We start from the raw sequence: 20,994 nt of genomic DNA, 5'->3' as shown, positions 1-20,994 counted from the left end.
AATGACGAGATGTATTTTATAGTTCTGGCTGCAATTGGAGTAGCTCAGTCCATTCAACGTCTGCTCCACTATTTTGGTGGAGCACATGGAGTCACAATATGGACTCCAAGGGGTTGAGGAACAGGTGTGAGATACCTGAAAGTTCTGCCTGATCAGCAGGCCCGGCAAGGGACTGGTGTATTTGCCGCACTTAGTCTCTCAGATGCTATGAAGGACTCGATTGTTTAAGCTCTATGGCTTATACTTGGATTAGTGCATTTTTGGAGAGGTCCGTGGCTGAAATATTCAGCCGACGCACCAGGTGAAAACCCTTAGCCAGTCTAAGTCCCTTTCTGGGGTATGACTATTTAGAATGGATAAGTACATCCAAAAGGGGTAAAGCTCCCTTAACCGGTAAAGGGAGGTTCGGGCAGTTCTCCTTAAATTGCGCAGCCTCTCCTATGGCTTAGTTCCTAGGGATAGCACCAGGATTTTGGGGGTAGAAAGCCCATAAAGCAGAATGCTAAGGCCTTCTCATGAAGGAGCACCCCCACTCATTCGAGTGAGGGGGGAAGGTCCTTCAATTCTCAAAGTCTGGCAGGAACAATCTGCTTTCGTTCTGAGGGTCCAGGGTTTGGGTCCTGTTTGGTGCTGCCTGTGGGGTCCTTGGGGCTGCTGATGCAGCAGTCTTTATGCAAGAGTGTCCGTCTCCTCAAAGAATGCTCATAAGGTTCCAGAGGGGGAAAAAAAGAAAAAAAAAAAAAGGAAAGGGGAGTCTCTTTCTGGCCTCTGGATCAGCTGTTATCGCGGTCAGTGATATCGGAGTTTCCCTTAGTGGAACAGGTTTTTTTTATTTTATTTATTTATTTTTGTGCTCAAACTTTTTAAGGTCCCAGAGCCAAACAAAGAGGTAAGACCCATTCTAGATCTCGGAGATCTGAATCAGCACTTAAAAATACAATCCTTTCATAATTTGATCGGCTGTATCCATCCTGCAAGGAGGGGAGTTGCTTATCTCCACGTGCCAGATTCCCGCTTACCAGAAATTTCTGCTTTTTGAAATATAATTTTTTTTTCAATCGTGGCACTGGTATCCGACTTAGCCACGATACTGAGTGTTCTGAAAGATTCTGGTGCCTCCTTTAGCCAGGTTAAGGACTCAAGACATAACGGTCCTAGCCTATTGAAAGGATCTACTTTTTAATAGATCATTCAGTCTCAGGTCTAAAACCAGAGTCTGATCTTGGCTGTAGATAGCTGAAATCTCTAGGTTAGATTCTCGGCCTAGGAAGATTCTCCTTAAAACCATCAAGGAGGTTATTTGGGGGCTGGTTATAGATGCCATACACAGGAAGGTATTCTTGCCCCAGACGTGAATCCGTTTCATTGTAGAACTAGTTCAACTTATCAAAACAGAGGAAAATTCCTTCGTTCAGCTGCCGGAGATTTTTAGGGGAAATGGTGGCCTCCTTCAGGGCCGTCCCTTATGCACAGTTTTATTCAAAGACTGCTTCAAGACACCATCCTGTTGGTCTGGAATAAAAAGGGTCAGAGCCTGAATTGGTGGTCGTTATCCAGCAGGAAGGAACATCTTTTATCCGGCAAGGTGTTAACAGACAAGGCCTCGTGCAGCCCAAAAAGAAATGAATAATGTTCTAGCTCTGGCAGAACACAACGCCTTGCCTATTGGCAATTTTAATTTTTCAGGCGTACTACTTGAGACGTTAACAATTATTTCCGGGAGAATGATCTCTTCACCCTGACATCTTCCTAGCAATATGTCAGATGGGGTACTCCGGACATGGACCTATTCGTGTCCAAATTCATTAATAAGGTTGACAACTTTGTCAAACTGGGTCTGCTAGCAGGCGGAACAGACACATTAGTCTTCCCAGGGGATCAGTTTTCACTGATCTATGCATTTACTCTAATTCTGCTACTTCTGTGCCTTCTCTGCAGGATTAAGCAGGAACAGATGGAGAGGTGATTCTGGTGGTCCCAGCCGGGTCCCAGAAGATCTTAATAAAGAGGGCAGTAGAAGTCCTTTGGACTTTGCCATTATAGCCAGACCTTTTTGCACAGGGTCCGGTATTTCATCCTACTTTACGGACAAGGAGTTTAACAGTTTTGACTGTTGAATCCCACTCTATAAAAGATTGTGGGTGATCTCCTTAAGTAGTGTCTACTTTGACTAATGCCAGGAAGCCGGCTTCCAGTATCACTTACTATAGAATCTGGAAGGTATAGGTTTCTTGGTATGGATCCAGGGGATGGCTCCCCAGGAAGTATGTCAATAGTCAGGATTCCTGCATATGGGATCTGAAATGAAACTGACCTTGACTTTTATCAAGAGCCAGATCCAGGCCATGTAAAGGTCTTTTCCTACGGCCTCTTGCTTCCCACTCTCAATGTGTAGCTTATTCAGGGGGTAACACTGTTTATTCCCCCTATCAGGGCACCTCTAAAGCTTTATTATTTAAGATTGGTCTTATTGGCTGTGTGTGTGTGTGTGTGTATATATGTGTGTGTATGTGTAATATATATATATATATATATATATATATATATAAACAATTTTCTTGCTTGCCAGTTCTTCTGCTAGAAGAGTATCAGAACTGTTAGCTCTTATAAGAGCCATATTGCGCGCACGCACACAAACACATGCGCACACACAGAAAATGAGTTCACTATAAAATATACATAACAACAAATCAGTGTTGCACTTCCTAAATAACTACCAATAAATCCTTAAATAAGAATATGCAATTGACTTGCAATATAGCAAAAAACTGAAGCAGTGCGGGCTCAGGATTCATAGAAATGACGGGATGCCGCTGCCACTGCGACTCCTTCCCGCTATACGTGTTGCGTTGAATGGGCTGCTATACCACCGTGACTTAGTCAGTAAGGGCACTTACTAAGTAAGCACTTAGTAAGTGCTGCATTTGTGAGTAATGTTAATGAGGAAATAAACCGTTTTTGATATACAGAGAGCACTAGATTTTTCCTTTTGTACTGGCTGGTCTCCATCTAATCAGCCGGATGCAGCACAGAAGAAATAGGAGTTCCATGACCAGCTGATCCGTTTGTATCTCAGAGACCCTGCTTTTTCTGACCTTCAGGTGAAACTGGTCAGAACGTGAGGAGAGCACTTGCATTTCAACGTTTATGCACTGGTGGTGTGTTGTTGTTTTTGTGCAGAAGACTCTCTGAGTATTACATTTGTGCATTCGGACTAATTTTTATTCAATACATTTTTTGTGTGTGTGGACTTGATGTTTATTGTTCACCATTCCCACTTGGGGAACACGTATATTTCATTATTGTGTAATTTTTCACTATTTTCAGTCGGGGACCATGAATATTTGATTGTGCACTCAGTATCTTGATATATTGGAAGTTAATCACATATTCTTTAAGGATTTATTGGTAGTTCCTTAGGAAGTGCAACACTGTTTTATGTACCCTAAGGAGACTGTCTGGATGTGGTCATAGCTATCAAAGTTGATCTCAATGCTATAGCTTCTATCAGCAAGACACTTTCTTTTCTCGAGACCTGGCAAGGAGCATCCTTCATCAAGATCCAACTGTTGACAATTTTTTTTTGTTGGGGGCTGGAGCTCCTTTTTAGGAGCTTATACTACAAAGGATAAAGCACCTGCTGCACTAATACTTGCTTACCGTATATACTCCAGTATAAGCCGAGATTTTCAGCCCCTTTTTTTAGGCTGAAAGTGCCCCCCTCGGCTTATACTCGAGTCACCGCCGTCTGCCTACCCGATCAGCGTGTCGTGCAGACAGACGGCGGCCATTCCACTATTCAAAAGCCGCGCCTCCCTGTCTGTGATAGGCGGAACACTCAATTTCCCAGCAGTCAGTGGTCCGCTTATCACGGATATCCGCTCATCCTCATACTACGGACGAGGATGAGAGTATGTCCGTGATAGGCGGAACACTGACTGCTGGGAAATTGAGTGTTCCGCCTATCACAGATGGAGGCGCGGCTTTTGAACAGTGGAATGGCCGCCTTCTGTCACAGACGAGGAGGAGAGGTGCGGCGATCCTGGCATGGCCGCCGTATGTTTTTTAAACATGCAGATCGCTGCAGAAGGACACAGAGGCTGCAGAAGGACACAGAGGCTGCAGAAGGACACAGAGGCTGCAGAAGGACACAGAGGCTGCAGAAGGACACAGAGGCTGCAGAAGGACACAGAGGCTGCAGAAGAAGGACACAGAGGCTGCAGAAGAAGGACACAGAGGCTGCAGAAGAAGGACACAGAGGCTGCAGAAGAAGGACACAGAGGCTGCAGAAGAAGGACACAGAGGCTGCAGAAGAAGGACACAGAGGCTGCAGAAGAAGGACACAGAGGCTGCAGAAGAAGGACACAGAGGCTGCAGAAGGACACAGGGATGGACACAGGGATGGACACAGGGATGGACACAGGGATGGACACAGGGATGGACACAGGGATGGACACAGGGATGGACACAGGTGCAGATGGGCATTGTTGACCCTCTTTTCCACTCTTTTAAGCTGTAACAGTAGCTGCTGCATGTCTCACCCTCGGCTTATACACGAGTCAATACGTTTTCCCATTTTTTTTTTGTGGTAAATTAGGGGCCTCGGCTTATATTCGGATCGACCTATACTCGAGTATATACGGTACTCTACCTGGTCCATAGGAGCTTTCTTGGGGAGCAACCCAGGGTCTATGTATATCAAGCCCGTGTCCTGCACTGTATAATTAAGATGACAGGAATTTTGACATGCCAGAAATTGCATATCCTGATGTACAGGACATAGGCCACCTTCTTGTCTGTTCCTGCATTATTCTACAACGCTTGGTAAAAACATTGGGTGCTTGGGTAGGGTTATAGGGGGGTACATCCTGGGGGGGGTGTCCAGCAAAGTTTTGTCAGGCACCTCAAGGTACCATGTTATGAATGTCAAGCCTGTACTTGTATTTCAAGAGAATTTACAGGTCAAAATTCCTTTTAAACATCACCGTATACATAAATATGCCTTTGTGCTTTGGGAAAAATTAGCATAATTTAAAGAACCCCCCCCCCTTTTATTTTTTATTTTCTTCCTTTCTGTAGGGTAATGCCAACAAAAGGAACAGCTCATCCATTTGTTGCTGAGACTTACAGTTACAATGTTCAGCTTTTTGGATCATCTCTACCTGTCAAGGTCATGGAGGCATTGGCAAATTCTAATGGTAAGATATGTGTATATATATATGTGTGTGTGTGTGTGTGTGTGTGTGTGTGTATGTATATGTATATGTATGTATGTATGTGTGTGTGTGTTTTTTTTTTTTTAAATTGTTTAACCACTTCGCACCCAGGCCAATTCAGACATTTCTCTCCTACAGGTAAAAATCATAATTTTTTTGATAGACCATTACATAGAACCCCCAAACATGATATATTTTTTTTTTTTTTTTTTTTTTAGCAGACCCTGGAAAATACAATGGCAGTTGCAACTTTTTATCTCGCACGGTATTTGCGCAGCAATTTTTCAAAATTTTTTCTGAAAAAGTTTCATGCTTTAAAAAAAAAACACCGTAAAGTTAGTCTAATCTTTTTGCATAATGTGAAAGATGAAGATAAGCCAAGTAAATGGATACCCAGCATGTCACGCTACCCCCTCCTGGCGCCCGTAAGAACAAAGCGGGGGAACAGCCACTATGATCATTCTTATGGTGCAGGGAATTGCTGGCTGAAAAAGCCAATATCTGAATTATGTCTGTAGCTACAGGCATCATTCAGATATACCCCCAGAAAGTCAAGGACATCACAGGACGTACACCTGGCGCAAAGTGGTTAAAACACAAAGTTAAGTCATGGAGCTGCATTTTATTAGTGATTACAAGGTTCTCTTGTCAGATCATGTTGAACAAGTTTATTAAAATCCCCTGGGGTGATCTGTGATGCAGACTCGGGCCCTGCTGCGGTTGGTGACCCCTGCTCTGTCCAATCAGATGATGCTGACCATGACCGTTAGGACAGTGAGGATGAGTCCCCGTCCGGGTCCGTGTGCAACAAAGTGCTTGTTGGAGCACTTATCGCAGCTGTGTGTGATACCCTGAAGATTCAGGAGCCAGCAGATCCCTCTGCTGATGTACTGATCCCTCTTGGGTCCCGCTAGCCAGCACGTTCACCTAAGGAGTTCCCGTATTTGACTTATTTAGACATGTTCATTTACAGGGAATGGTTTTTTTCGGTCCCCAAAAACATGGTGGTGCGTTACACCTTTGAGGAATGCCTTCTCAAAAAGTGGTCAGTTCCTCCGGTCGTGGACCCCCCAGTATCCAGGTTAAATAAGTAACCACAATCCCGGTAGAAGGGACTCCTGCTTTTTAGGATCCCATGGACAGGAAGGCCAAGGCAGTGGCTCATTCCTTGTTTACGGTTGTGGGGTCAGCCATGCAGCCAGTACTGGCATCCGCACTGGTGTCGCAGACACTGACTGAGTGGGCAAAACTTTTGCATCGCGAATTGGGAGAACAGCAGGCCTCCCCTGTCTGCGTGGAACTGGCAGACCAACTAGTGCAAGGCCTTAAGTACATCTGTGACTCGGCCCTGGATACTCTCCCTCTGTTATCCAGGGCTTCAGTGTCAGCTGTGGTGCTGAGGCGCCTGATTTGGTTAGAATGCTGGTCTGCTGACCAGGCATCCAAGAAAGCCCTGACGGATCTTCCCTTCCTTGGCGACTGGCTCTTTTCGTAGCCGCTTTGGATGACTTTATTAAAAATGCCACTGGCGTTAAGAGTACACTATTCCCACAGGCCAGGAAGTCTAAGGAGCCACACTGTAGGCAATGGCCCTTTTTTCCTGCTCAAACAGCTTTTTTGTCTACCTGGAGCTTCCCGAGCCCGACAGGATGGCCACGGACGGACAAAAGCGCCCCTGGCACCGCAAGCCTGCGACAAAAAGTGCTACCGCATGAAGGGTCGCCCCCCACCCTTGTTTTCGGGTGGGGGAGCGTCTCGACTGTCCGACCGATGGGTTTGTGATCTGATTTCCTCCGGCTACAAGATAGAGTTCCTCTCTTGGCCACAGAAGAGCTTTTTCCCCTCCAGCATACCTGTTTCCCCGGTTCGCCGGGAGGCCCTCTTGGGGGGGCAGTAAGGATCCTGCTGAGTTGAGGGGTGGTTGTACCAATTCCAGACTCAGAACGTTTCCTGGCATTCTACTCAAATATGTTTGTAGTTCCCAAAAAGGTAGGGGTACGTCCAATCTTGGACCTGAAAGCCCTCAATCACTTTGTAAAAGTGCAGAGGTTCAGAATGGAATCAGTTCGCTCGGTAGTCGCTGCACTCAATCATGGGGACTTCCTGGCGTCTTTGGACATCCAGGATGCGTACCTGCACATACCCATATGCCTGAGGCATCATAAGTTTCAGTGAATGCAGTCGGGGAAGCCCACTATGAGTTTGTGGCTCTCCCTTTTGGCCTGGCATCAGCCCCCCGAGTCTTTACCAAGGTGTGGCTCCAGTTTTGGCGTTGCTGTGGCAGCGTGCGATTGAGATCGTGGGATACATAGAAGATGCTCTCAGGAGGAGATTGTCTGTCTCAGAATTAGAGTGGGATGTAGCGATCACCATGCAGACCCTGCAAGAATTTGGGTGGCTGTTGAGCCTAAAGAAGTCGGTGTTGGTGCTGACCCAGCATCTGGAATACCTAGGCTTGCTGCTGGACTCCTTGGAAGCGAGAGTGTTCTCCCTTCAGACAGACTGCAGACTCGCAGATCCGTGGGTACATTGCTGATGAACCACCAGTGGTCGTCGCTTCGCTTTTGCATGCGAGTCCTGGGGCTCATGGTGGCCTCCGTTTGCCCGATTCCATACCAGAGTCCTGTAGTAGGCGATTTTTGTCAAAATGGGACAAATCTCAGTTGTCCCTGGATCACTAGATCCAGGTGAGCCAGTCAGTCAAAGACTCACTGCTCTGGTTGTTGAGGTCCCTGGTGATTTGGTCAGAAACATCTTTCCTACCTCCTGAAGTGGACAGTGATCACAACGGACGCCAGCCTATCCGGCTGGGGTGGAGTGATGGCGGTTCAGTCGGCTCAGGGCCTCTGGTCAATGGAAGAATCCAGATTGCCAATCAATCTGCTCGTATTGAGAGCGATCAGGCTGTGCCTATCCACATTATCAATGACTGAAAGGATGTCTGATCAGGATCCACTCAGACGCTGCCACTGTGGTGGCAAACGTCAATCACCTAGGGGGAACAAGTAACTCAGCCGCTGCTCAGGAGGTCGCTCACATACTTCGGTGAGCAGAGCGACATGTACAGGCCCTGTCAACCATTTACACTCCCGGAGTGGAAAACTGGCAGGCGGACTATCTGAGTCGCCAAATGCTGCACCCAGGAGAATGGGCATTGCATCTGGAGGTTTCAGGTCACTTTGCCTGAGGTGAGGCACACCAGACATGGATCTTCTGGCCTCCCGTCTCAATCTGAAGCTGCCAAGATTCGTGTCCAGGACAAGAGATCCGTGGGCAGACGCGTCAGGTGCGCTGGTGGCTCAGTGGGATCAGTACCAGCTGATCTATGCCTTTCCTCCACTAAAGCTGTTGCCACGCCTGCTGTGCAGCATCCTTGGTACGCAGATCTGGTGTATCTGGTGGCAGACGCTCCCTGCCGACTGCCGTTGTGGGAGGACCTTCTGGTTTAAGGTCTGATTCTCCATTCTGCTTTATCGCTGGTTTTAACGGCATGGCTATTGAGCCAGGTGTTGAGGAACAGGGGTTTGTCGGAATCGGGGATCCTAACCATGTTGACAGCACGAAAATCTTCCTCTCTGAAGATATACCATCGTACCTGGAAGGCCTATATCTCCATGTGTGAGGAGACAGGATGGCATTCGCTCTCCTTTTCCATATCCAGGGTCCTGCTGTTTCTTCAGCAAGGAGTAGACCAGAAATTGGCATTGAGCACCATTCAAAGGACAAATTTCAGCTTTGGCTGTCCCTTTTTCAGCGACCCCTGGCGTCTTACTTGTTAGTGAGTACCTTTTGTTCAGGGGGTTCCTCATGTAGTCCCTCCGGTGCGTCCACCGTTACCCCCTTGGGATTTGAACCTGGTGTTATCGGTGCTTCAAAAACTGCCATTTGAAAATATCAGGGAGATTCCCCTGTTGACTCTTTCCCAGAATGTGGTCTTTCTTGTGGCCACCGCATCGGCCAGGAGGGTTTCGGAACTGGCGGCCTTGTCATGCAAGTCGCCCTATCTGGTTATCCGCAAGGATAAGGTGGTTTTGCGTCTGCAACCGTCCTTTCTACCAAATATATATTATAATAATTTTCTTCTTCTTTCAAATCGTTTATTATATCCACCCTACCTGGTCTGGGTCTCGATTTCAGATACCTGAAGACATTGGGCCTATTTGTACCAATTGATCATCATTTACCTGCCATGGCTTACCTGAGTATTGTTGCTGACCATGTCCATCCCTTTAACTATATAGTGTACCCATCTTCTAAATGCTACTTTCAGCAGGATAATTCACCATGCCACTAAGCTCAAATCATCTCAAAACTTGTTTCTTGAACATGACAATGAGTTCACTGTACTCCAGTGGTGTTTATGTACCTGATGATGGAGCATATAATACAGGGGACAGCCTCTCCTGCAGCTGACTTGGAGCACCTGATAGAGCTGTCAGGGAGCGCCGACATGCAGAGTCTCACGAGTGCCTGGTAGGATCGCTGAACCTGGGGCTGTATCGGAACTCCTGGCCAGACTATAGAGATGTCTGTAGGAGTCCAAGAACAGTAGTAGGCAGGAATAATCGCAGCAACTGTCCACAATCTTGTCCTTGGCATCCTTGGACAGCTCTTTGGTCTTGGCCATCAAATGTTTAGCAATGAAGATCACTTGATTTTTTTTTTCACAGAAATAATGTATTAAAAAATTGTTCTGTTTTTGATCTACTGTGTGTGTTAAGTTTCTGTTGGACATAAATCTCTGCTATAGTAAACTATTGCTTAAAATCAACCAATTGAGGCAATCAGTTTCACTAATCGTGGATTTTCTCCCCTATTTTCCTTTTTTTATTTTTTTATTTTTTTTATGATATTCGTAGTAAGTTGGGTGGTTAGTAATTATTTTTAGGTTTATTTTACTAAAAATATGTCAACTATTTTCTTAAATTGATCAGATCGACTTTTAAGTTTCAACGTCTGTGACTTTGGATGGGCCTGGTTAGTCTATGGTGATCACATTACAATCTGGAAGATCAGCCAGTCTCCATCTGTAAAGGTAAATGTCTGTAATGTCAGTTTGCTTATTTGTTCATTATCTTTTATAAAAATGTTCAGTTCTCAAACAAGAAATATTGAAATAAGGTTTTCCCAAGGCGTCTTTCAGGACAGCACCTGAGATATAGCGACTCCTCCCTCCTCGTTAGGAAATGCCTTCTTCCTCCAGACTTTAAAGGGAGGCACCTCCCTACCACACCTCAGTTATTGTTTCCTCCGGCCCGGAGGAAACCTCTTTTGGGAGGGAGTCAGTTCTCTTGGGTGTTCCTGAGGGACAAGGCTTCCTTCCCTTTTTTTCCTCCTTTAAGGGACCCGCTGTCCTCCCGACCTACCCAGGCCTCGGCAGCGGTAGCAATCGGGCTCCTCTTCCCCTCTTGGTGCTCGAAGAGAGCCGAAGATTCGGTGGCCCGCACGTCCGTAGGCGCGGCGGCGCGCGTGTGCCGCCGCCATGTTTTTTTTCGGCGGTCGCGCTGGAAATGACAGAGCGGGTCACTGGGTCGGCTGAAACGTCGTTTCCGGTGTGGACGCAGGGGGGAGGAGGGAGGACAGGTGCTGGTGCCTATTTCTGCTTCCGGTCCGGTGCAGATGCATTATGGGAGTCCGGAGGTGGCGTGTAGCCACAAGTGGAATTCTGCACACCTGTTATGGAAGATTCAGCGTCTGCAGCGGTGGGGACAGGCACAGGCACCAGCAAAGCCCAGGTAGGAGGCAGCGGTTAAAGTCTGCCTTTTTTCTCCTATTTCCTGGCTTTTGGTCTCTCTTTTTTTTCTTTCCCCCCTGGTGGCAAGGGGCCTGTCTGGGCACTAGAAGCTGACTGGTTTCTTCTCAGTGCACCTGTGTGGTGATCCCAATCAAGGCTGAGACTGGGTCTCACTAAGGGTTCCCTGTTATTTTTCCCTTTTTTATCTTTTTCTTCATAGGCTAAGAGCTCTGACCCAAAGAAGAGATGTCCTTCTTGCAGGGCCAAGCTGGGAGAAAATTGGAAGAAAACCCTGTGCAGTGCCTGCATTACTTCTTTAGTTAAAGAGGAATCAGCCTCTGTAAAGAAGGAGCTATACGCCACAATTCAGAATTTTTGTGACTCAATAGTAAACCCGGCTGCTAGTCAGCCTTCCACTTTAGAGTCTTTCTCTATCCCAGTGTTGGAATCTCTGCCTGAAGACCCTTCAGATAGGGAAAAGCAGTCCGCTGCTCTTTCCGTTAAGGATTCGGAAGAGGAGTTGGAGGAGTCTGAGGTAGCCCCCTCTAAATTCAAACTGTCCCTTGAAGAGGTTGATGGGCTCCTTAAAGCCATTCATGCTACGCTTGGCTTAAGTGAGGAGAGAAAGGAATTATCACTCCATGACCGCATGTATGCTGGGTTGGATGAGCCTAAGGGCCGAACGTTCCCAGTTCATCCGGTCATCTCTGAAGCCATTAGGAAAGAATGGCAGGATCCTGAGAAAGCCCTTTTTCTCCAAAGCCCACAAAAGGCGTTTTCCTTTTGAGGAGGACCCTGCAGCAGTGTGGAACAAGGTGCCCAGATTGGATGCCGCCTTCTCCCAGGTCTCAAGGTCCACGGATCTGTCCTTTGAAGACATGGGAGTTTTGAGGGATCCGATGGACAAACGCATGGATCTTTTGCTCAAGAGATCATGGCAATCAGTTATGAGCAATTTAAAACCAGCAATGGCCACAACGTGTGTAGCCAGAAATTTAGAATTCTGGATTAACCAGTTAAAGTCACATATAGCTGCAGATTCCCCCAAACAGGAAATCTTAGATTCTTTTCCTACCCTGACTGCGGCAGTTGCTTATATTGCAGATGCCTCAGCTGAGGCAATGAAGATGTCAGCCCGGTCAGCAGCTCTAACTAATGCTGCAAGAAGAGCCTTATGGCTTAAAACCTGGCCCGGTGACTCGGCATCAAAGAACAAGCTGTGTGGGTTGCCCTTTTCAGGGGACCTTCTCTTCGGCCCTGACCTCGATAATATTCTGGACAGGACAGCCGATAAAAAGAGATCCTTCCCGGTCAAAAAGAAAAAGCAGGTACCAAAACGTCTTTTTCGACCTCAAAAAACTCAGGATCAGGACAGCAAATTGCAGGGGAGATGGAAAAATTGGTCCACCCCGAAGCCAAAAGGTAGAGGCGGAATTCTCTTCCGTCGTCCTACACAGGCCGAGAAATCTCAATGACTCGTCTCGTCTCTGCGGGTGGGCGGAAGACTACAAGAATTTCTTCCGCAGTGGTCAGGGATAACTTCAAATCAGTTTATTCTGACCACTCTCGCGCAGGGTTACACACTCGAGTTTGCCAACAACCCCCCAAAAAGGTTCCTGATTACAAACACCCCGCGGGACTCGGTAAGGGCCCTGGCCATGAAGTCCTCTCTAGAGGAACTGATGCAGCAGGGTGTAGTGGTACAGGTGCCCCTGCAAGAACAGCAGGAGGGGTTTTATTCCCATGTTTTCCTAGTAAAAAAACCGACAGGAAAATTTCGGTTGATTCTCAAACTAAAACCGTTAAACGAGTCCATCAGGTACAGAAAGTTCAAGATGGACTCAATTTTTTCAGTCAGGAATCTGTTGACGCCAGGATGTTTTATGGCGTCAGTGGATTTAAAGGATGCATACCTAAATGTTCCGATCTCTCCCCAGTCTCAGAAGTTCCTCAGGCTGGCGGTGAGGTTGGGGGGTGTGGTTCATCATCTCCAGTTCAGGGCCTTACCCTTCGGTCTGTCATGATCTCCCCGAATTTTTACCAAAGTAATGGCAGAAGCTTTAGCTCCGCTGCCACTTCAGGGAATCGCATTTATTCCTTATTTAGACGATCTGCTGTTTTTCGCCCCATCCAGCGAGGAATTGCAGATCAATCTAGGCAAAGCTCGCAGCCATCTGGAGGCTCTGGGGTGGATTTTGAACCTCCAAAAGTCGTCCCTAAACCCATCCCAGGAGATTCGGTTTTTAGGGTATCTAATAAATTCGGTGGATCAAAAAATCTTCCTTCCCTTAGACAAAAAGGACAGGATTTCCGGTGCAGTTTCTTTACTGCAGACCCAGCCAAAATCTGACAGTAAGGCAGGTTATGTCAGCTTTGGGGGTTCTAACCTCAACAATGCCGGCAGTCCAGTGGGCAAGAATGCATTTCAGGTGTCTGCAGGCTTTTCTTCTAAAATCTTGGGATCATACAGTGGCATCCCTAGAGGCAGAGGTAAGAGTGTCAACCCAGGTGAAAAGGTCCCTATGGTGGTGGAAAAGACAGGATGTCTTATCAGAAGGGTTAGTCTGGGCTTTTCCAGTCGAGAAAAGACTAACAACCGACGCCAGTTCCTGGGGGTGGGGAGCCCATCTAGGAACACGTTTTACTCAGGGATCCTGGGCCAAAGAGGAGGCAGTAAGGTCCTCAAACTGGAGGGAGCTCAAGGCGATTGCCTTGGCTCTGGAATTGTTTGTTCAGGAGCTTCAGTCACATCACGTTCAGGTCCTAACAGACAATGCCACGGCGGTGGCTTATTTAAACAGGCAGGGGGGTACAAGAAGCAGGTCGCTTCAAGTACTGGCCATGGAGATCCTTCGGTGGGCGGAAAAACATTTATCTCTATCAGCAGTCCACCTAAAAGGGGATCTAAAAAGGTTAGCGTACTTCCTAAGCAGAAACGCTATTCGGGAAGCGGAATGGTCTCTAAACCCGGAGGTATTCACAATGATTGCCGGGAAATGGGGGCTACCAGAGGTGGACCTGTTCGCCTCAAGGGAGAACGCCCAGGTCCCTCAGTTATTTTTCCTGGACAGTCACGATGGCTCACTTGGCACAGATGCGCTAGCTTATTCATGGGAATTCCGTCTTTGCTACGCTTTTCCCCCATTTCAGTTAATCCCATTAATTTTAAGGAAAATTCAGAAAGAAAAGGTGCCAGTTATTTTAATCACGCCCTTTTGGCCAAAGAGGGCCTGGTTTTCAACAGTTCTAGGTCTGGCAATCAAGCCTTTTTGGCATCTGCCCCTCAGGCACGATCTGTTGTTGCAGGGCCCAGTAAACCATCCAGGATTGGCCAGCTTGGCCCTCACGGCCTGGTTTCTGAAAGGCAGCTCCTTAGGAGCAAGGGGTTTTCCAGCCGTTTGATCTCTACCCTTTTGGCAAGTAGGAAAAGGGTTACAGGGGCCATTTATTCTAAGGTTTGGAAGCATTATAAAACATGGTGTTTTTCAGCCGCCCAGGTTCTAGGGAGCCTTGTCTCCATCTTGGAGTTTTTACAAGATGGAGCAGACAAGGGACTAGCAGTTAGTACCCTGAAAGTGCAGGTAGCAGCTCTGACAGTGTTCTTAGAAAGATCTGTGGCCTCAGATCCGCTGGTGATCAGATTCTTTAGAGCCCTTAAAAGGTCTAGGCCAGCACCTATTAAAGTTTTTCCTAGATGGGATTTGTCGGTAGTCCTACAGTCTCTAACAAGGGGTCCTTTTGAGCCCCTTGAGGAGGCGCCCCTTAGGTTTCTCACATTAAAGACCATTTTTCTGATTGCCATTGTCTCTGCACGCAGGATCAGTGAGCTAAATGCTCTGTCAGTTAAAGAACCGTATCTATCCATTTTTCCTGACAGTTATTCTTAGAACAGATGCAAAATTCTTACCGAAGGTAGCTTCAGTTCAGAACCGTTTACGGGACATAGTACTTCCAACCTTTTGCGTTAACCCCAAAGGAGATAAGGAGACTCTTTTCCATACGTTGGACGTCAGGAGGACTCTGTTGAGTTATCTAGAAAGGACGGAGTCCTTCAGACGTTCAGATTCACGGTTTGTACTTTTCTCGGGAAGTATAAAGGGTTTCCAAGCTTCTAAAGTTACTTTAGCTAGATGGCTGAAATTATCTATCTCGGAGGCATATTCCCAGGCAGGATTATCCCCTCCAGCAGGAATTTGTGCACACTCAACCAGGGCTCTGGCATCTACATGGGCAGAGAGAGCTGGTGCCACCCCTGAGCAGATCTGCAAGGCGGCGACATGGTCGAGTTTTCACACATTTGTGAAACATTATAGACTGGACCTCACTTTGGCCAGCGATCAGGCGTTTGGCAGAAAGGTCCTGCAAGCTGTTGTCCCGCCCTAAGGGGTAAGTCTCTGTTATCCTCTCAGGTGCTGTCCTGAAAGACGCCTTGGGAAAGACCAAGTTAGACTTACCGGTAACTTGTTTTCCAGAAGTCTTTCAGGACAGCAATATCCCGCCCTATGGTATTGTATTATGCTACGCTGTGACTAACTTATATGTTTGTGTTCCAGCCTGGGCCGGAGGTTCTCTTCTACAACTGAGGTGTGGTAGGGAGGTGCCTCCCTTTAAAGTCTGGAGGAAGAAGGTGTTTCCTAACGAGGAGGGAGGAGTCGCTATCTCTCAGGTGCTGTCCTGAAAGACTTCTGGAAAACAAGTTACCGGTAAGTCTAACTTGGTCTTTTTTTTTATTTTATTTTTTTGGCTGCCCTAGTATAGAGTATGAAACACAAGTCTGGAGCAGCACAGTGCAGCATCACCAAACAATGCACTGCACATGTACTCTGCACATCTCGTACCCACCCCATGGCACCCCTATTCTCATATACATGGCAGAGGTCCTCAGTCGCTAGACAGAAAAGAGTGGACTTATACCTATGCAATCATGCTTAATTTCAACCCTTTCGCTGCCAGGCCATGTGCTCCATTTTGTATTCAGATGGCCAGACCATTTTTGCAATTTTTGCTTTTTTACTTTTCACTTATAGTGTTCAGTTTGTGAAAACCATATCAGATGGCTAAACAGACCACCATATCATTTTTTTTATTTTATTTTTTTGAGACAAAGTCCCTTTCTCCTCAACACTTGAATGATATAAGGAATCTGTATAGAGATTCCTCCTTCATTCACAATGACAGTCTGATCAGTTACTGTATATCAGATGGGGATATAATCAGTGCTGGGGGGAAAGTAGGGGGGTGAAGGAGATGGTAATGGAGAGTGGGTTAAGTAGTTTCAGGTGGAAGTTGGTGGCAGGAGATGGAGAGGCAGGGGACAAGAAAGCAACTGATCAGAGTTATAGCATAATTGTTTAGCAGACTCTGCTGAACAATTCTACAAGTTTATGGTCATTGAAGTGCTCATGAGCTTAGAGCAGAGGTAGAAGTGAGGTCCACACGGACTTGGCCACCTGTGTGCACTTCTGTAGGTCCGTATGGACCTGGAAGTGAAAGGGTTGAAGCTAAATCCAATTCGGGGCATGGCCTGGAAATCAATGGAGTAGGACGTGGGTAGTGAGAGCTCCCGACACTGAAACTCCTAAATTCTATCCTGTCCGAGAAACAGCAGCTACAGAACCATAAAAACGATATACCGGCAGGGCGGAACACAAGGAGAATGTGTCTCCACTGAAGAGATTAACCGGAGCCGCTGAAAAACTGTCACCGTTCCATCGGTTGGACAAGGAGCAGCAGGCCGAAGAAGGCGCGGACATGTGCACGAGCACAGCAAGCCTCCGACACAGCTAAAGTGCTGGACGCCATCATAGCACTGCAGGGTACGCTGACAGCCAAAATAGATGAAGTGAAAATCAACATCTCACTTCTCAGACGAGACCTGTCTAAATTGAAAGACAGAGTCACAGAGACGTGCATAGGAATAGCGGAAGATACTCTACACCCGCTGAGACAGACATACCAGGGAAGAAATACAGAGACAATTGCAGCAGCTGCATTCCCACTAGGACGATATGGAGAACCATTTGAGGACGTGTAACCTCTGATTTTATTGGCCTCCTGGAGAGATTAGAGGGTGCTGATCCAGCTGAATACTTAGAATCTCTTCTGGTCAAAAGGTACGGAAGAGAGGCCTTTTCAGTGATGTTTGCGGTGGAGAGGGCCCACCATATACCAACGAGGCCTCCACCGCCTGGAGCACCTCCCCGTACGTTTATTGCCAAATTCTTAAATTTCTGATATCAAGACAAGATACTTAAGATAAACGGGTATTATGCAGCTCCGGCCTACCAGATCTTGCAGCGTAAAGTCTGTACTATGGACAGGGCAGTAGGGATAACATGACATCTGTTAAGTTCCTAACATGGAACATGAGAGGTGTGCATAACAAAATTTAAAATAACTTAAAGCACAGAAGGCGGATATGATGAAGCTAGTGGAAACCCACGTTATAGGCCACTTACAGGCGGCCATGTATCGGCCCTGGGTGGCATGGGTATACCACAGCACACACCAATCAGTCTAGGGGAGTCTCTGTGCTCGTAGCTAAAAGGACCCCATTTGAATTAATAGCACTAGAGTTGGACCAGCAGGGCAGATTTCTATTTATTCACACTCTCATAGGGGGCAATTCGCTCTTGATATTGGCGTGTTCTATCCCTCCCCCATTCACCTCCAAAGCGATTACTAAAGGACTAGCCTACATGGATCACAACCCCTCTGTACCGGCTTTGTGGATTGAAGACTTTAACATGACTATGGACCCGGTGCTGGACAGGCCTCTAACAGATACAACATGACTGACTAGACTCAGTAAGTTAATGACGGAATTTGCAGTGACGGATGTATGGGGAAAGCAAAACCTGACCACAAGAGCCTATACATGTCTTTCTGCTAGCAACAATACATTGTCCAGGATAGATTTTATCCTAGTCTCTGACACTTTATTACCCAAAGTAATGGGGTCGGGCATAGCCCCTAGAACACTTTCAGGCCACTCTCCGTGTTGGGTAACTATATCCCCGCTGGGAGCACCCCACATACAGGTGTGGAGGTTAAACCGTTTTTGGCTATCTAGTCTGCTGGATCTTGAGGCTATAGCAGGGGCACTGAAATAGATATTAAATGACATGAGCACTAACCACTCTAACCCATTAAATTGGGATACATTGAAGAACCATGCCTGTAGGATATTGTCGCAGAAAATTAATTGATTAAAGCAATCCTCTAAACTTGGCATGCAGATGTCGATGGCTAAACTACAAGAATTAGAGTTGACATATAACGCTGATCCCACAACTGCCAATCTTCATAAGGTTAAATTACAGGCCAGGGTAGTTACTCGACTACAGATGGGGAAAAAGCCAAGCGGCAAATATTTGTTTACTAAAAGTTTTTTTCAACACTGAACGGGCGGGGGAACTGCTTGCATACCTAGTGAACCTAGAGGACAAAACTTCCGGTGGTGGTCTCTCTGAGAACCTCACAGGGAGAGAATATTACTAGTCCTCCGGAGGTAGCAGCAAGGTTTAGGTGGTAGTTATAGCAAATTATACAAGACTCAACTTATACACCCCCATCAAGATATTCAACGCTATTTTCACACCATAGAATTCCCTAGACTTAACCCTGACCAAGTAAAACAACTTGAAGCTCCTATTATAATATAAGATGTTTCGGAAGCTTTATCACAGCTAGCCAAGTCCAAAGCACCTGGATTGGATGGTCTGCCCTTAGAATTTTACAATACTTTCTTGGAAATTCTCATCCCTAAATTAACACCTCTCTACCAAAACATTTTTTGAAGGTGTGCTGCCTCCTTCCATACAAGAAGCGCAAATAATTGTTCTCCCTAAGCCAGGTAAAGACCCGCAATATCCAGGGACGTACAGACCCGTTTCCCTTCTCAAGGTAGACCTAAAAATACTGCCCAAAATCTTAGCCTCCAGACTTAACTCTGTTACTCTATCCTTAATACACCCGGATCAAACTGGCTTTATGCCTGGGAAGAACACCGCCATAAACATTAGAAGACTATGAACATTCAGGCCCAGCATGACAATTCCGGTTCCAGGGTAATTGTGGCGTTTAAACACAGCAAAGATGTTTGATTTGGTTGAATGGCCGTACCTTTGGGAATGTCTATGGGGGGTTAGCATTTGGACCATACTTTATCAAGTGGGTGAAGATGCTGTATTAATCGCCAAAAGCACGTGTATTTGTAAATGGGTGGCTCTCTCTCTTTTCAAGGGAACAATTTCCCTTGGAAAGAGTAACTAGACAGGGATGCCCTTCATCCCCGCTGTTGTAGGCTTTAGCAGCCGAACCCCGGGCCATAGCCATTAGGGCTACCCCAGACATAGGATTACGTATGGGCACAGCACAGCACTGGACAAAATAGGTCTATACACAGACAATAGGATACTATACTTTGCAGATCAGGGACCATCACTACATGCAGCACTAAAATGGGAAGCTACTCCGGCTTGCATATAAATTGGGACAAGTCCCAGATTCTTCCACTAGAGCTTACTCTTAAAAACCCCACATCCATGGAGTGTACCTCTCTTCCTGAGTGCTACCTTGCGGCACAATTATCCCACATACACTACTTTAACACAACAGAAGAAGGGCACAGGGCACTAGTAGGAGACAACCCAAGATACCTGATAGTAGCTCCAACACAAGCTATATTTAGAGGGGGACAAGTGCACAGAAGACCTCACAGATACAGTAATGGTATGCTTATGCATCACCTAAAAAATCTGGGAAACTGCTCTTAAACTAAAACTTGGGCACATTCACTCCCACACTCCCCTATGGGCTAACAATCACTTGCCGGAGCTACAGAGTGTACCGGACTCAGGTGTTTGGGCCTCCTATGAGATAATTTACCTGCTCCAAGTTATGACAGATTGAGGGCTTAGGACGTTCCAATCCCTCAAAGACGACTTTACAATTCCTAACCATCTGCAGTTTAGGCAGGCTAAATTCCAGGCATCACATAATTCAAGGTACCCCCTGTGTGATCAAGATTCAGACACATTTTACCACTTGATTTGGGAGTGCTCTATTCTGCAAACATATTGACTACAAGTAATTAGATTCCTGCATGATGTAATGGGCTCCCCAGTGGCGCTAGATCTGAAACTGTGTTTGCTGGGTTTACTCCTTGACACAGATATACGCCAAGCTACCTTCCTGCATGAAACTATTTTCTTAGCCAGAAAGGCTGTGGCCCGCACATGGATGAGGACATCCCCCAACTGTCACAGATTGGAAAAGAGACGTAAATTACACCCTCCCATACAAAAAACGGATATATAGGAATAGGGGTTGCACACACAAATACCTTAAAGTATGTGAAAGATATATCTGGGGGATGGAGAAACATGCACATAACTGGCAGACAATGTATTGTAGCTTAAAACTTTGTGTGGGCAATCTGTGTGTTTCAGAGAGATTACAAGGTCTAAAAGAGAAGGTTGACCATGGGCATGCAGTCACCTCACTACAAGATACATACCTGTCTCTGGATTTGTGGCCACCAGGCTTAAAACCAAATACTAAATGTATTGTGATGTTGGTGTTGAATACACAAAATGTGTATTGTACCTGTATGTTAACATTCAATAAAACTGATTTTTTTTCCCCCCCAAAAAACTAAACCAATTCACATTATCTGGTGGAGCACCATAATAGGATATGCCTCATGGTAAAACATACAAAGCAAGCAGTAAAGCTTTTGGATGTGACTGACTACTCTTGCATGCAATGTACTTCCTATTTATTGTCCATTGAGGGACACAAGAATTTAGTAATTTATGCACATTTGGGTTATTTTCAGCTGTCTACAGGTGATGGACACTGGAAAAAAAAAAAATGTGTACGGCAATTAATGTATTTCAGTCCATTGAGGATCAGTTTGTGGCGATACTTAAAATTCTACCTGATCAGCAGACCCAGCAATGGGCTGTTGTGTCAGACGTACTGTTTCACAGTAGATCCTATGAAAGATTCTATCATTCAAGACTCGTGGCTTATGCTTGG

The 20,994-nt window shown here is 46.3% G+C and overlaps 1 protein-coding gene across 4 annotated transcripts in view; it reads left to right on the top strand.

Annotated features, from left to right (window-relative positions):
* The window catches only part of NUP133 (nucleoporin 133), a 951,293-nt gene that overhangs the window by 36,431 nt on the left and 893,868 nt on the right, over positions 1-20,994 (top strand). For 3 of the 4 annotated variants that reach the window (XM_077486543.1, XM_077486541.1, XM_077486542.1), the window contains exons 2-3: positions 5,080-5,198; positions 10,151-10,251. The exons of the other annotated variant lie outside the window; for it this stretch is intronic. In XM_077486543.1, coding sequence (XP_077342669.1) covers positions 5,080-5,198; positions 10,151-10,251 — 220 coding nt within the window. The remainder of the gene's footprint in view (positions 1-5,079; positions 5,199-10,150; positions 10,252-20,994) is intronic. 4 annotated transcript variants of the gene reach the window in all.

The sequence above is a fragment of the Lithobates pipiens genome, unplaced genomic scaffold (assembly GCF_037356315.1).
Source record: "Lithobates pipiens isolate NorthernLeopardFrog02 unplaced genomic scaffold, aLitPip1_a1.2 Scaffold_18, whole genome shotgun sequence".
NCBI classification, from domain to species: Eukaryota; Metazoa; Chordata; class Amphibia; order Anura; family Ranidae; genus Lithobates; species Lithobates pipiens.
Note: the sequence above shows the minus strand (reverse complement) of the source record. Positions and strands in the feature narration are given on the sequence as shown.